The following is a 14,834-nucleotide window of genomic DNA, read 5'->3' as shown; positions in this document are numbered from 1 at the left end:
TTTAGCATGATAATAATAATAATAATAAATAACGTGTAAAATAGCTAGATAACATCAGATTAAGTAAATTAATATGGTTTATGATAATTTAAATTTAAATAGTATGTAGAATGGTGATTCAAACGTAAAAAGTAGGGAGATAGTTTGGACCGTAGATTAATCATTTAAAGTCTAAAAATAATTGATGGGATATGACTTAATTAGAGGAAAAAAAGAGAAAGATAATTTAGACCATAGATTAATCATTTAAGCACTAACTAAGTGAGGATGAACTATATAAGTATATAGGATATCATAAAATATATTAAAGATATACATTGAAACATTATGTGAATTATGTTGGATGATAATTTAACATGTTTGTATTTGAAAAGCTCTTAAATTATAAAAACTGTAAAGATATAGCATGTTTACATGATGTTTAAACATCTTTACATGTTAAGCTTAAGGAGTTAGTGGGGGATAACTTTATAATAAGATAGGATAAACTCTTGTGCTTATGCTTACTCCCTCTGATTCTATATTAATTGACGTTTTGGACAAGATTGAGATTAAGCTTTTACAACTTTGACCATTAATAACTTTAAAAATATTTAGTTTAAAGAAACTAGAAAAACATATATAGATTTGTCTTTCAACACACTATAATAAAAGTAAACATGCATTTATTTATTGTATATATTATAATAGAAAATTAAGTTCAAAGGTATATCTTGTAGAGCATGTCATTGTCCAAAGCGTCAATTAAAATGAAACCGGAGGGAGTATAATACAGATTGTACTCCCTCCGTTTCTGAGGATCGTTCATTTTACTACCATTTTTAACCTTATCTTTTTAGATAAAGTTATAAAAAAATAGCTACATTTAATTTATTGTCAAATTTTAGTAAGTACATATAAAGTCTTACCAAAATTTTGCAACCTTGCTAAAATTTTGGTAACCTTACCAAAATTTGGCAATGCCAAAACTTGGTAAGGTTGAAAATGGTGGCAAAGTGAACAAACCCTAAATATTTGATACCGTTGAATTTTTAGCACATGTTTGATCGTTCATCTTATTTAAAAACTTTTGTGAAATATGTAAAATTGTATGTATACATATAAGTATATTTAACAATGAATCAAATGATAGGAAAGAATTAATAATTTCTTAAATTTTTTTAATAAAACGAACGGTCAAACATATTTAAAAAAGTTAACGACGTCAAATATTTATAAACGGAGGGAGTATATGACAACCACGCCCTCTAGCTGGTGATCAGTTAAATTCATATATAGTGTAAGAAAGTAATAGGAGAAAAAACAAAGCTAATTTTATAGTTAATTTATTATACATATTAGCTAAAATATAAAATGGTTAACTATACTATTATAAACATGCTTATTATAAACATGCTGTCATATGCAATCTGTATATTCCTACAACCAAATTGTAAAAAAAAAAAAGAAGACGCAAATATTATAGAATGATTTAATATCAAATAATTAGGATTTGTGAGACTTCGAATGCCCATTAACTTATGAGGGTATTCCCAACCCAATGACTAGGATGTTGTCCATAGTATTAAATGAGTTGCCACCTATAACAAATAATAATGTGGCAAGTGAATAAATGGGGAAAGAGAAGGAAACCATGTCTTGCATGAGACATGGTTCCTACACAACATCCAATACATCATGTGAGATAAGTAGCATTAAATTAAAGTTATGAAATAGTGGTGTTTGCATTGGAAGAGCAGTGTCTAGTACTAGTTTCTTAATAATGTAGAGTTTATAGAAATCATATATAGTGTTATGGGTTGGGACTGCCCCTGAAGCTTATACGAAACCTCTAGACGTTTCAATCCAATTGTACAGACTACAAAAATACACAGCTAGCCCAATTTGTCTTTCGTTGGACGCACTGGCAAGGTAAGCAACTAAAGTAGTAAGCACCCACCACGTATATATGTATGTGAAGCATATGGATTATGAAGTTTATTATTCAAATTCATGCACTTGCCACGTGCAATCCCAACTATACTATTTTGACATGCTGACGATGATGTAAAGTTATAAACAGCAGATCGATTAAGCTTAGTCGTACTAATTAATTCCTCGCAAAAAAAGCTAATTAATTAATTAATTAATAGTCGTAATTAAACAAACTAATTATTATCGGTCTCACGCTAGCACGTCATTACTGTTTCTCACCGATCACAAGGGAACCGGGCGATGCGTATCGTTGCCACGTCCAAGTAGGCTAGCTACTTCTTCAGCTTAACAACGCAACAGACGTGTCTACGAATGACACCGACGGCTCGACCGTTTAAGCATACATAACCGCTTCTGTTGATCGGCTCAATCAACGAAACCCCCGAAAACGAGCGGGTGCACTCCACTTAGTACTATTATGCTACCAATATTATTAAGAATAAAATAGTTATTTACTAATAAAATAATTAGGAGTTATTTTGCATTTATATTTTTTCCGGGTTAAATTGATTATGATCATCCATTGTGTGCTAGCACCATTCGTATTCCATACAAAAGCCGAAAAAGAGAGAAATAAATAAAGTTTATTCACTATGACATGACAATTATATCCCTCTATACTTATTTTATAATAATACTTTTTAATATTTTTACTGTTGTTAGTTTGGTGGTAGTATAAATAAATCTAAACAATTCAATCATTTATGAGATAAACGGTTGTTTTCTACTGCTGAACCGTTTGGGCGAAGAAAACGCTGGTAGAGATTTAACTCGATGATGATGTCGCCACGACGCCTTGTATATATTTAGCGCCGCTCGCATATCTCAGACTCCAGTCCTCACCAGCTACAGATGATTCTTGCGCTTTTGATTTTCTCTACGCTTTTTTGACTAAAACCCTCGATTCCTCCTCCAAGATCCTGGAGAGACTAGCAGCAGCCGTCGCTGTACGTGTGTATCGTTGCATGGTGCTGCAATCTCACGATGTATCGGATCTCTGCATCGGCAAGCCGCCGGTGAGGTGGCTGCCGCCGTCCTCCACCGTCGCCGACGCCATCGCCGAGATCGAGGCCGGCGGCGGCCGGGGTCCGGACGCCGCCGTCGCCGTGTGGGACGGGAGGAAGGGGGAAGTGGATGGCAGGGTGTGCATGGCTGACGTGCACCTCTTCCTCTGCGGCGGCGACGGCGAGGCGGCCAGCCTGGCTTCCCCGGCCGCCGCGCTGCAGGCCACGCTCTCCGACCTCCTCGCCGCCGGCGCGCCGCCCGTCCGCCGCATCGAGCCCCACGCGAGGTCGCGCCCACGCCACGTGTATCGATCTTGACCGCCGGCGCCACGTGCGCTTCGTCTGACGAGATTTGTTGGTTACAGTGTGGTGGAAGCGGTGGACGCCTTCTTGGACGGCGCGCACTGCCTCGTCGTGCCGATCCGGGAGCGGTGGCGGCGCGCGGCGGCGGGGGAGATGTGCATGTGCTGGCTCACGGTGGAGGACGTGGTGCGCTTCTTCGTCGGCTCCATCGGCCTCTTCGCCCCGACGGCCTCGCTCTCGGTTTCTCAGCTCGGCATCGTGCGCTCGGCCACGCTCGCCGTCGCCGACGGCGACAGGGCGCTCTCCGCCGTGCCGCTCCTCCGCGCCGCGCTGGCGACGCACTCATCCGTCGCCGTCATCACGGGCGCAGGTATCGTCCCCCGCCTCGCCGGCGAGGTGTCGCCGTCGACGCTCTGCTCCTGCGACGTGTCCGTCGCGGCGGCCATCGCGGCGCTCTCGGCCGGCGACCTCACGGCCTTCCTCCACCGCAGCGACCTCCGGTGCCGCCGCAACCTCCCCGGCATGGTCGACCTCCTGTACGCCGGCGACCCGTCGTCGTGGCCCCCCTCCCCCTCCTCCTCCTCTTCCTCGTCGTCATCGTCGTCGTTATCATCCTTCTCGTCTTCCTCCGACGACGAGGCGGAGGACGGGTACAAACACTACGCGTCAGCGCCGTGCGCGCGGCGAGGCAACAACAGGCAGACCATCGCGTGCCACCCGGGGAGCTCGCTGGTGGCGGTGATGGCGCAGGCGGTCGCGCACCGCGTGACGCAGGTGTGGGTGGTGGACGCCGACGACGGCGAGCTGGTCGGCGTCGTCCGCTTCCTCGACGTGCTCTGGGTTCTTCGCGAACACCTCAACCAACCACCCCCTGATCTACCCATCGAATTTCTCGTTAATTACTCCCAGTACTAAGCTTCGTTGATGTACATACGAGGACAAAAATTGCGATCATGAACTGAACCTTTTTTGTTCATCTAATTTTATACGCTATGTGTTTCGTCGGCGGATGAACTTGAAACGAACGAAGAGTCAAAGAATGATGGAGGACAGAAACCACCTGTCCCGACAAATTTTGCAAACTTTGTTGGTCGATCTGTGACGTCTGGATTGGATGATGCATGCATGGTAGTATCATCGTGCTTGCTCTGCTTGGCATTTGGCAAGACGAGAGTAAATTCGGGTTGGTGGCAAGGCGAGCCACATACCAGATTAGTCACAGATTTTTTTTTAGCGATCGCAACGAGTTTGATCAGATGAGAGCCAGTACAGGCATAACATTTCCCGATGTTTTTTTTTATACATAACATTTCCAGATGAGGAAATAAAATTTTTAGATGTCACATCGGATGTTTGATAATATGTCGGAAGGGGTTTTCGGACACGAATAAAAAAAACTAATTTCATAACTTGATAAGATGTCGGAAGGAGTTTTCGGACACGAATGAAAAAAAAAAACTAATTTCATAACTCGTCTATAAACCGCGAAACGAATCTTTTGAGCATAATTAATCTATCATTAGCATACGTGGATTATTGTAGCACTTATAGCTAATTATGGACTAATGAGGCTCAAAAGATTCGTCTCGTGATTTCTCCTCTAATTATGTAATTATTTTTTTAATCTATATTTAATACTCCATGTATGTCTAAAAGATTTGTTGTGATGTTTTTGGAAAAAAAATTGAGAATTAAAGCAGGCCATAGTATTATATGAAACATGGTATATGAAACAGGGTTTTATGTTTTGGCGGTTGCAAACTCTGCATATTGCTCCAGCATATGCATGGCTGGCACCAACATAATATTGTTTTATCTGCCCTTCTCGGCAACTCAACGTTTTGCCTCGACGCGCCACAAAAACGCACGAGGCCAACTGAACTGATGCATATGCTGTTGTGGCATTTGCATCTAGCAGCACGTCACTAGGCTCTGGATGTTTGTGAATTGTGTGAGGGAACGCAGCTGGATCTCCTCACCTATGGCCTGTGAGGCGTGGCCCATATCAGCGGCAACTCCGGTTTCGCTCCAATGGGCCTTACTTGATTGTCACCTGAAGTGGGCCCCCTATCAGGCCTGATTCCAACTGGCAAGTTAATTTAGGAATGGGCCGCTATCCACAGAACAAATTAGGCATAGGCTTTGGGTCGTTGGGTGTCCTGATAGATAAAAAAGGAAAATGTCCACTTTAGATACCTCAAGTATGAGTCTTAGTTACATTCGGATATCTTGACTGCAAAACCGGATACAGACAGAGCATCCGCTAACCATCAAAACCAGTATAAATAGAGTATCTTGCTTAACTGCAAGATAGTTTATCTTACGTAACATATTAACTTTGTCTTCATATCCTGTAACGTCTACATAACACTTAGTACATGGCAAATCGAACCGTATCTTGTCAAAATCAATGTCGAAGAACGCAAATGAAAATCTATCCTCTCGTTTAAATTTTTCCTCGAAAAAGGTCCAAATTACAAACCATTGGGTTCTTTGCTTGTTATCCACTCCAGACGTTCGAGGTGGTCCCACACAGGGCCGGCCCTGACTTTTTGGTGGCCTGGTGCGGAATAAAAAATAAAGACCCCCATTCACCATAAAAATACAAGATAATATTTAAAAGCTTATTGTCATTAACGAATTTCACACTAATAAGTCTAAAATATAATCAAGCAGTCACAATATGCTCGATCGTCGATCGGTCTTCTGTCTTTCCTCTAAGCCTATCAGGCCTGATACCATAGTATATATATTTTGGAGGCCCCTAATTTTTAGAGGCATAGTACGGTCGCACCGTCCGCACTGCCTTAGGGCCCGCCCTGGTCCCACATGGAAAGGGAGAGATCCCGTGGATGTTGGGACGTTTGGTGCAGATTGAATATGATATACGCACAGTACGCTAATGAATTTTGTAAGTACGTATTAGTACTCTAGCTAGGTGTTTATCATGCAGGGTACGTACCGATGCTTACCGTTAACTGTAAGAAGCGGTACGCCGTTGAATAAACCAGTCGACGTGGCGATGTGGCAGCTGAACACACAGCGGTCCACGCGCCCGCCGATGGACAAGTCTCACCGCACCTTACGCGCCGCTAGATCTGGGCAAGCCGTGTGCACCACCGCTCCAGTGAAAAGTGACAGTTAATATAAAAGTTAATCTTGATCAAGTTTTCAAACAAAAAGTTAATCTTCATCAGTGCGACTCTGTCCCACACACTCCTTAAACCCTCATCGATATTTTTTTTTTAGTTTTAACTTAACTAGTGGTGGATTATTGGTGCTATATATGTATAGGAAAATGAAGGTAATTAATCTGCTGACTCACATCTCCGTCAGCTGCTCGGACCAATCAGAGCTTGTGAAGCGCACGTCTCCGTCGAGTAAAGCAGAACGGAAAGTCGGCAAGTATCAAGAATCCAACGGCGTAGGATAGAAACATGGCAAAGAAATGTACTCCTGGAGCAAAATTAAAATGGCATAATTACAAAGTATGACGACGAAAGCGACCGTTTCTGACTTACTAGCTAGTATTCCTGGAGCTGCCGAGCATGAGATGAGCGTGTGGCAGCAGTAAGCGTGCAAAAGGCTATAGATATAGAATTTCTACAACACCATCAGATAACAATAAATATGTTTTAATTCCCAACTATTACAATTGGCAACCTGCAGGCACTCGATCCCTAGTAGTACTCCCTCCGTCTGAGGTTATGACTTTTTTTTTTATTTTGATTAAAGTCAAAATGCTTTAAATTTGATCAAATTTATAGAAAAAATAATAACATTTTCAAGCCAAGACAAATTTATTATAAAAATATATAAAATTATTGGCGTAAATCAATTTAACTTCATCCAAAGTCAAAACGTTTTATAATATCAAACGGAGAGATGAACTTACACTAGTACAACACATCAAGGGATGTATTTCATGCGAGTTGTTCCTCGGCTCCTTGCGATGCAGCATCTGTTGACATCTTCCATACTGCTTATGTAAACACACAGTTTGGACTGTCATCATCCGGTAGAGGATACTAGATCTCATCAGCAGGATTCTGTCAGCCATAAGCTACATCTAGTGGCAATATAGAGATTATTAACAACTCTGGCCTGGATAAGCGTCTGGCCAATCTGCTGACCATCCAAGATCAGCGCTACCGACCTGTACTCTAGTCACGCCTCCTGATCCAATGCATGTGCTCGCTCTCGCCGCTCGATCGAACTTGACCAGTTTTTAATCACCATAATTAACAGGCGTAATAGCGACCACGAACTTGGGATTAGGTGGTAGTATAAACACGTTCGTTGGCGCACTGACAAGAGAGAGGAAAAAAAAAGGTGACTCGCTGCCGAGTCGGACACGTGACAACACGTTGGTGCCGCGTCCGGCTCAACCGCTCGCTCGGGCGGACCTTATCGGCTCCGGTCCGACGCGAGGGTGACGTGTATCGAGCGACCATACCGTGCCAGCCTTATCCCCTATCAGGGCCCACACTTTGTCGTCGCTCGGGGTGGGGCCCCACCCTGTCAGCGTACGGCTCGGCGCTCACCGGCGTTTACCTCCCCCAGCCCACGGGAAGGAGGCGGCGCGCACGTGGCATTTGCGGTGGGTGAGGCTGTGAGGGCGGTGCGCGAGCCTACGTGGCACGCCGCGTCCACGGAGGCCGTAGGGAGGTGGCCCCCGTGAGCACGCAGTTCGAGTAGGTGATGACGTGTCCGACAGGTGGTTCAGCGAGCAATAATTACGGGGTAATATAATAAACCGCTCCCACCAAACTAACGGCGGCTGCCCACGGAAAAGGCGTCCCTCGCTGCTGTTTCCTCCGTTTTTCGCTCACCTCCGGTCATCCTACTCGGCTACTCCGGCGGCAAAAACATGAAGTTCTACTGATCTACAACATCAGTTTGTCTTTTGTTCTACTTTGCCCTTTCTTTCTTGCGAATCTCTTTTTAATCACGTTTTGTGTAGACCATGTACAGCATCCTCATTTGTGCAGGATAGGAATTTCACAAGAAAATAGCGCTCGTGCAGCGACTCGATAGAAACGGGAAAAAACAATATCAACAACCAACACGAGGAGGTGTGTAATACTCATTTTGCCTTATAATATAAAAGATTTATATAGATGGATACATTTTAATACTATGAATTTAAATAAATTTTTTATGTAGATTTATAGTATCCGTTATATCTATTTAAATTCTTTCATATTTTAAGACGGAAGTAATAAACAATTAGGGGGTGAGGGGTTTGGGTGCAGGGTACCGTTTGGGGGGGGGGGGGGGGTGAGGGCACCGCACGTCACGGTTAAGGTGGCCGGTTACTACTACTGGTGTCACATCGGCAGCGGCAACTGGTATTACGTGATGATCTTATCCTCGTCGTCGTCCGTCTTTATCCCGTTCGCTGCTTGCTTTGGCTTCTCACATCAGCACTGACTCCAATAACACGCTCATCAAACAGCGCGCGCGAGGGATGGATAGGATATTTTCGTTCCCGTTCGTGCCATCCTAAATCCCGTCTATAAAGCCGTGCACATCTCTATCCTCACCTCCATTCCATTCCACTCGCCGCAACCCGACACGTCTCTCATCTTCACGCAACGAACAGCAGCAGCAGCTCAAGCTAAGCTAAGCTAAAGTACTACGTGTTCTTTCGTCTTCGTGGGCGCCAGAGTTTGATTCGTCGGAGCTAGCTAGCAAGAGGAAGAAGAAAATGTTGGCCATATTCCAGAAGCAGGTGGCGCACGCGCCGGCGGAGCTGAACAGCCCGCGGAGCAGCGCGGCGAAGCCCAAGAACCCCGACGAGATCCTCAGGGACTTCCACGCCCTCCACCCCATCGAGGCCTTCTCCACCTCCTTCGGCGGCGGCGCCGCCCTCGCCTGCGTCGCCGGCCACGCCCGCAATGGCCTCTCTGGCTACGAGAGGTAAATTAAATCAATTTAATCGATAAGGCAATGGATCCGAATAATTAAGGTGATTAAAACGTAGGGGATCGATAATAATGGTAAATGGGTGTGTACACAGGATGTTCTGTGGGCTGGATGACATCTACTGCGTGTTCATGGGGAGGCTGGACAACCTGAGCAGCCTGATCCGGCAGTACGGGCTGTGCAGCCGCTCCACCAACGAGGCGCTGCTCGTCATCGAGGCCTACCGCACCCTCCGCGACCGCGGCCCCTACCCCGCCGACCAGGTCGTCAAGGATCTCTCCGGCTCCTTCGCCTTCGTCGTCTTCGACAACAAGTCCGGCGCCGTCTTCGCCGCCCTGGTAATTTAAACCACTACTAGACTGGTTTTCTGAATCGAATTGATGAATTTGTGCTTCAAATTGAACTTCCTGTGAGTGTAGCGTAGCTCTGCCCCCTTTCCGCTGTTAGGGGTTGCGTTTAGCCGCCGTAGTATTTCCTAAGCTTCAGTTTCTGATTGTTCTGCTTTTCTTTTTTCTAATATATTGACGTTCATTCGCTTTGCGCGATGCAGAGTACGGATGGGGAGGTGCCGTTGTATTGGGGGATCGCGGCGGATGGGTCGGTGGTGATCTGCGACGAGAGGGAGATCGTGAAGGGAGGGTGCGGCAAGTCGTACGCGCCGTTCCCGGTGGGGTGCATGTTCCACAGCGAGGGGGGGCTCAAGAGCTTCGAGCACCCGATGAACCGGCTGAAGGCGATGCCGCGGGTGGACAGCGAGGGCGTCATGTGCGGCGCCACCTTCAAGGTCGACACCTTCACCAAGATCAACTCCATGCCCCGCGTCGGCAGCGCCACCAACTGGGCCGCCACCTGGGACGACGCTGCCGCCTGATGATGGCGCTCCGTACGCCGTCGTCTCGTCGCTGTGCGCCTGCCCTCGCCGCCGGCCTCCTCGCCGTTTGCCGCCGCCGCTCATCTCTTCCTCTTCTTCTTCCTCTCTATATCCGATGTGCTTCTCCGTCCGAAGCATGCAGATTATTAGAGCGATATTTGCAGCTAGCGTGGAAGCGCGCCAATCTATTTTTCTGCTGTGTTTTTACTTAATTTTCACCTCTTCTTTTTAAATTTTTAGTCCATCTTTGGGCTCTCGCCTCTCGGCAATGTATATTCTCGGTCGCGGGTGGCATGTCATGGTACATACTATGAATGATGAATAAGAAAGAGTTTGCTTCACTCAATCCAGTTCGGTCTCTTTTTTGGGTTGCTTATAATTGCCCGTGATATGACATAAATGGTGTTTGGCTATGCACATCTCATTTTTGGGTTGGTTCGTTTTGGCTTATTTGCTAATAAGGCTGTGTGTTTAGATCTAAAGTTTGGATCTAAATTTCAGTCTTTTTTTTATCACATCAACCTATTATACACACATAACTTTTTAGTCACATCATCTTTAATTTCAATCAAAATTCAAACTTTATGCTGAACTAAATACAACCTAAAACGGTTGGAGTGAACACTGATGAGCTCGCTTTGTACTACTCCCTCTGTTTCGAAATGTTGACGTCGTTGACTTTTTATCACATGTTTGACCATTTGTCTAAGTAATTATTAATTCTTTTCATATCATTTGATTCATTGTTAAATATATTTTTATGTAGACATATAATTTTATATATCTCACAAAATATTTTAATAAGACGAACGGTCAAACATGTGCTAAAAAGTCAATGGTGTCAAACAAACGGAGGGAGTATCTCCGTCCACACAAGTAAGGTTTGTTTCAAAATAAAATTAGGGATATTTAGACAAGTTTTTCCATATGTAGGAGTACTACTAATGTCAAATTATATATTACCTCTGTTTTAAAATATTATTATGATACGATATTTTATAATATAACGAATCTACATTTTAAAACAAGGGAAATAGCTTAAAAAAACTTATCCAGATATATAAAATTTATTATGCTCGTGACAAGTACTTCATCCGCTAAAAAAATAGTGAAGGGGATGTGATTTCTTCTAATACAATAAATCTACTACACTTTTATCTAGATTCATGTAGCTGGATGTGACTTCTTCCTATGTTAATTTTTTTTTTACAGAGAAAGTATGTAGTAGCAGTTAGCAGCAGTGCATAGAGATAGGGCAAGATACTGTACGGAGTATTTATTTGTGAGAATCGTAAAAATGGAAGCCACCCGAATCGGCACTTATCCCATAGCTTGACCCTGACGATGCGACTTTACCTACGGTTTGCAGATCTGATCGTGCAGAAGCGCAGTGCCGGGCCCATTGCACACCTGTGAGCTGTGGCGGCTTTCGGCCTTAGATGCTCGGTGGGCCATAGGCCGAGATGAGAAGCTGCGAAGGCCCATCAAGGAACATCCCCCGCCCCGCGTACTAGGCCGTTATCCCAGGCTCCCTTGAGCCGCTGGGCTATTCTCGCACGCGGGCCGTCAGGCCGTGTGGACTGAACAAGTTGGGCCACCCGCGTACACATCATTTCTGGGCCAGTACAAGAATCGAAGATGATCTCTCGCGTTTGTCTGGGATTTTTGGGGTTCTAATTTTGTACATCTGTTGAAGATGCTCTTAAGAAATCTTCTTCTTATCTCTCTCTCTCTCTCTCTCTGAAGAAATCAACAGCAGCTGCAAGATTTTATCTACCTTATCAGGGTAAACTAACAAAAGAAAGAGACAAAGATTCTTCTCCATTCCAGAGTCAAAGAGAGAAAATGGAACTATTCAAAGAGGAGAAATGGGATGATTTTGACAATGTATCGGTTGAAAACTCTCCAAATAATTGTCGTCTCTCCCAGCCTTTTGACCCTAGACTTTTGTGCGCAGCCGCCCACACTAAAACAGCCACAAAAGCTACATGGATTTTTCAGATCAAATGCAGACAAGCCAAGTAATCCTCATCAGAGATTTTAAGCGTGTGCTTCCATTCATACGTTTAAGTATTTCCATCAGAGACTGCTTCTCCAGATGAGAAATGGTCGCTAATACTTTATCCAACTTGTCCTGCATTTAAATATTTGAATCCCAAACAACATTCCAAGAAGCATCTTTTCCGCACGTATCGGTCTATTTAAAACTACTAAATATCTAACTAATTTATAAGATGCGTTGAGTGCGACCATGGATTGGATGGTAGGGTCACAGCTCACCAAATATGCAACGACTCGATCGACACTTCGACGATGCCATATAGTAGTATATTTTTTTTGTCTGAATAATTCAATGCTCAGGTTCAATAATTCGCCAGTATTTTTGGCTTATAGTAGCACTAATTCTTCACCTGCCCAGTTCTAGATTTTTTAATTTACAGGTGATTCGCCCATGTTTTCAGCTTCAATATGTTTTGTCGGAATAATGCTCAGGTCCAATAATAGTTCACCAGTATTTTTGGCCTGTAGTAGCATTTCTTCACCTGACCAGTTCTATATAAATATATTTTTATTTTTTTTTGAAGAAGAACAATTCCATTAAGCAGGTTGTCCAGCTGAATCACTAGCTACCAAATTACAAACAACATCCGGGAATCCTTCAAGCCAAACAAATTGGCTTCGTGGACCCAGAGAAGCACCAATTTTAGCAAGCTCATGCGCAGCACGATTACATTCTCTGGGACAATACATGACTTGATGGACATTAAAATTCATTGCAAGCAAAAATTTGGCCTCTCTAATGATAACAGCGTTTACACTTCTATCATGTGTTTCATCCAACAAAGCCGCTTTCAGAGCTTGAGCATCAGTTTCAACAATAATGTGGCCCATTCCCATATCATTAGCTAATTTCAAAGCTTGGATGCATGCTAAAGCTTCTGCATCCAAGCTTTCCTCACATGTTCTATATAAAGATTAAAAATATATTTATATCAGTTCTATATAAATATATTTTTAATCTGCAGGTTTTCCTCACATGTTTTTTCAGCTTCATTGCACCTTCCACTAGTAATTGGTAGAGTAAAATATGCTGACTTGACATAAAACCGATGAAGATGAAAATTAAGTTGGCGTACGGAAAACGAGAATGCTATTAGCACATGATTAATTAAGTTTTAATTATTACAAACTTGACAAATCCATATATTTGGTATTTTAAAGCAACTTCTATATAGAAAGTTCCCGTACGAAACACACCGTTTAGTAGTTTAAAAAGTGTGCTAACGAAAACTGAGATAAAATATGAATCTTAATTAGAAAAGAACGGGGCAAAATTTTCTTGTATCTAGAAGAAAATGACCGAGCCCTATGTATCAATTCTCTGTCTTTTGTTATGACCAAGCGGAGGAAAAAAAAGGCAATCATATAGTGTTATATTAATTGACCAATCCCATGACCAGCTTTAATTCATCGTACTCATCAGCTTTCTATGGATAATTCCAATGGGCGATCTACTGTTCTTGTCACCTTTAAAAAGTCAGAGATTACGCGCGCGCGCTAACACGTAAAAAAATTTTGCATATTAATATATTAGAAAAAAAAGTGACATGCCGAGACGATCAACCAGCAAAGCTCCTAAGCTATGACCTCTTGCATGTTAATATATTAGAAAAAAAGTGACACGCCTAGACGATCACCCAACAAAGCTCCTAAGCTGAGACTGAGAGAGGAAGAAACTACACTAAACGTAACTAAGCTATGTGCCTAACAACTCTCCAACTGGATTGGCAGTTGTCGCCACCCATTGCCTCCCTTCTTCCATAATCTGCTCCACCACCATCAGCACTTGAGATAGAACATCATCAAGGACATGGGCATTCCTCTCCTTCCATAGTTGACAAGGGAGTCGAGACATTTCCTACTCTTATTATGGTGGTGATGCCGCAAAAGCTTGCCACCAGTCTTAGAGCACTGAGTGACGGCCTGGTGAGAGAGTAGCTAGTCCATCAAAAATCAATACTCCCTCCGTACTCGTAAAGGAAGTCGTTTTTGATAGTGACACGGTCTGCAAAACACAACTTTGACTTATTGTTTCTATAAAAATATTTATTGAAAAGTGATATATGTATACTTTTATGAAAGTGTTTTCAAGACAAATTTATTCATATAAGTTTTATATTTTCAAACTTAATAACTTGAGAATTATTCATAATTTATATTTCTAATGTTTGACTTAAACATTATCCTAAACCATTTCCTTTACTAGTACGGAGGGAGTAGATTGCACAAGACTTACCTAGCAAAGACGCAATAGATAAGGATGTGGTTTGTTATCTCCTCTTCCTGCGCACAGAAGGGGCACATCGAGTGGTTCTCCATCCCTTAACTGAGCATACTATCGATCATCCAGCAGCATCGCTGAATCACCAACCAAAGAAAAAGCTTACATTTGGTTGGTCCGCCACTTTGCCAAAGAGTTGAGTAGTCACCGCTGGTCCAACGCCAAATGAACTTGTCCTTGATGGTACCATACATAAATAGTGAAGCTCGTGAAAAATGAATGGCCGCTGCCCTCATGGAATGGCACCTGGTTGCAAGATGGCATCTTTGAAACCTTTTGACTTGGTTTTTTTGAGGCAGAGAAAAAAAATCTTATTTCGTTAGTAAAAGACGCTATAGATTAAAGAAAATTATAGATATCAAATGTCAACGACCCATGACTTAGGCAAAGTGTTGTGGCCTCAGGTACTGCA

At 43.2% G+C, this 14,834-nt stretch overlaps 2 protein-coding genes and 1 long non-coding RNA gene across 3 annotated transcripts; 2 read left to right on the top strand and 1 right to left on the bottom strand.

Moving 5' to 3' along the window:
- The first annotated feature begins 2,593 nt into the window (after nucleotides 1–2,593).
- On the top strand, nucleotides 2,594–5,438 carry LOC127770968 (CBS domain-containing protein CBSX5-like). Its single transcript, XM_052296727.1, has 2 exons — nucleotides 2,594–3,284; nucleotides 3,318–5,438. The coding sequence occupies exons 1-2, from the start codon at nucleotides 2,940–2,942 to the stop codon at nucleotides 4,194–4,196; spliced, it is 1,224 nt and encodes a 407-aa protein (XP_052152687.1). The 5' UTR covers nucleotides 2,594–2,939; the 3' UTR covers nucleotides 4,197–5,438.
- A 102-nt stretch (nucleotides 5,439–5,540) lies between these two features.
- LOC127771017 (uncharacterized) lies at nucleotides 5,541–8,369 on the bottom strand. Its single transcript, XR_008017052.1, has 3 exons — nucleotides 7,177–8,369; nucleotides 6,254–6,737; nucleotides 5,541–5,841 (listed from the first exon to the last, which is right to left on the bottom strand). It is a non-coding gene; the product is annotated as an uncharacterized LOC127771017 (long non-coding RNA).
- Nucleotides 8,370–8,715: 346 nt separating this feature from the next.
- Nucleotides 8,716–10,426, top strand: LOC127771016 (stem-specific protein TSJT1). The gene is made up of 3 exons (XM_052296815.1): nucleotides 8,716–9,203; nucleotides 9,304–9,547; nucleotides 9,760–10,426. The coding sequence occupies exons 1-3, from the start codon at nucleotides 8,992–8,994 to the stop codon at nucleotides 10,078–10,080; spliced, it is 777 nt and encodes a 258-aa protein (XP_052152775.1). The 5' UTR covers nucleotides 8,716–8,991; the 3' UTR covers nucleotides 10,081–10,426.
- The last annotated feature ends 4,408 nt before the right edge of the window (nucleotides 10,427–14,834 follow it).

Source organism: Oryza glaberrima, chromosome 4 (genome assembly GCF_000147395.1).
Source record: "Oryza glaberrima chromosome 4, OglaRS2, whole genome shotgun sequence".
Lineage (NCBI taxonomy): Eukaryota > Viridiplantae > Streptophyta > Magnoliopsida > Poales > Poaceae > Oryza > Oryza glaberrima.
The sequence above is the reverse complement of the archived record's forward strand: the minus strand, read 5'-3'. Positions and strand labels throughout refer to the sequence as shown.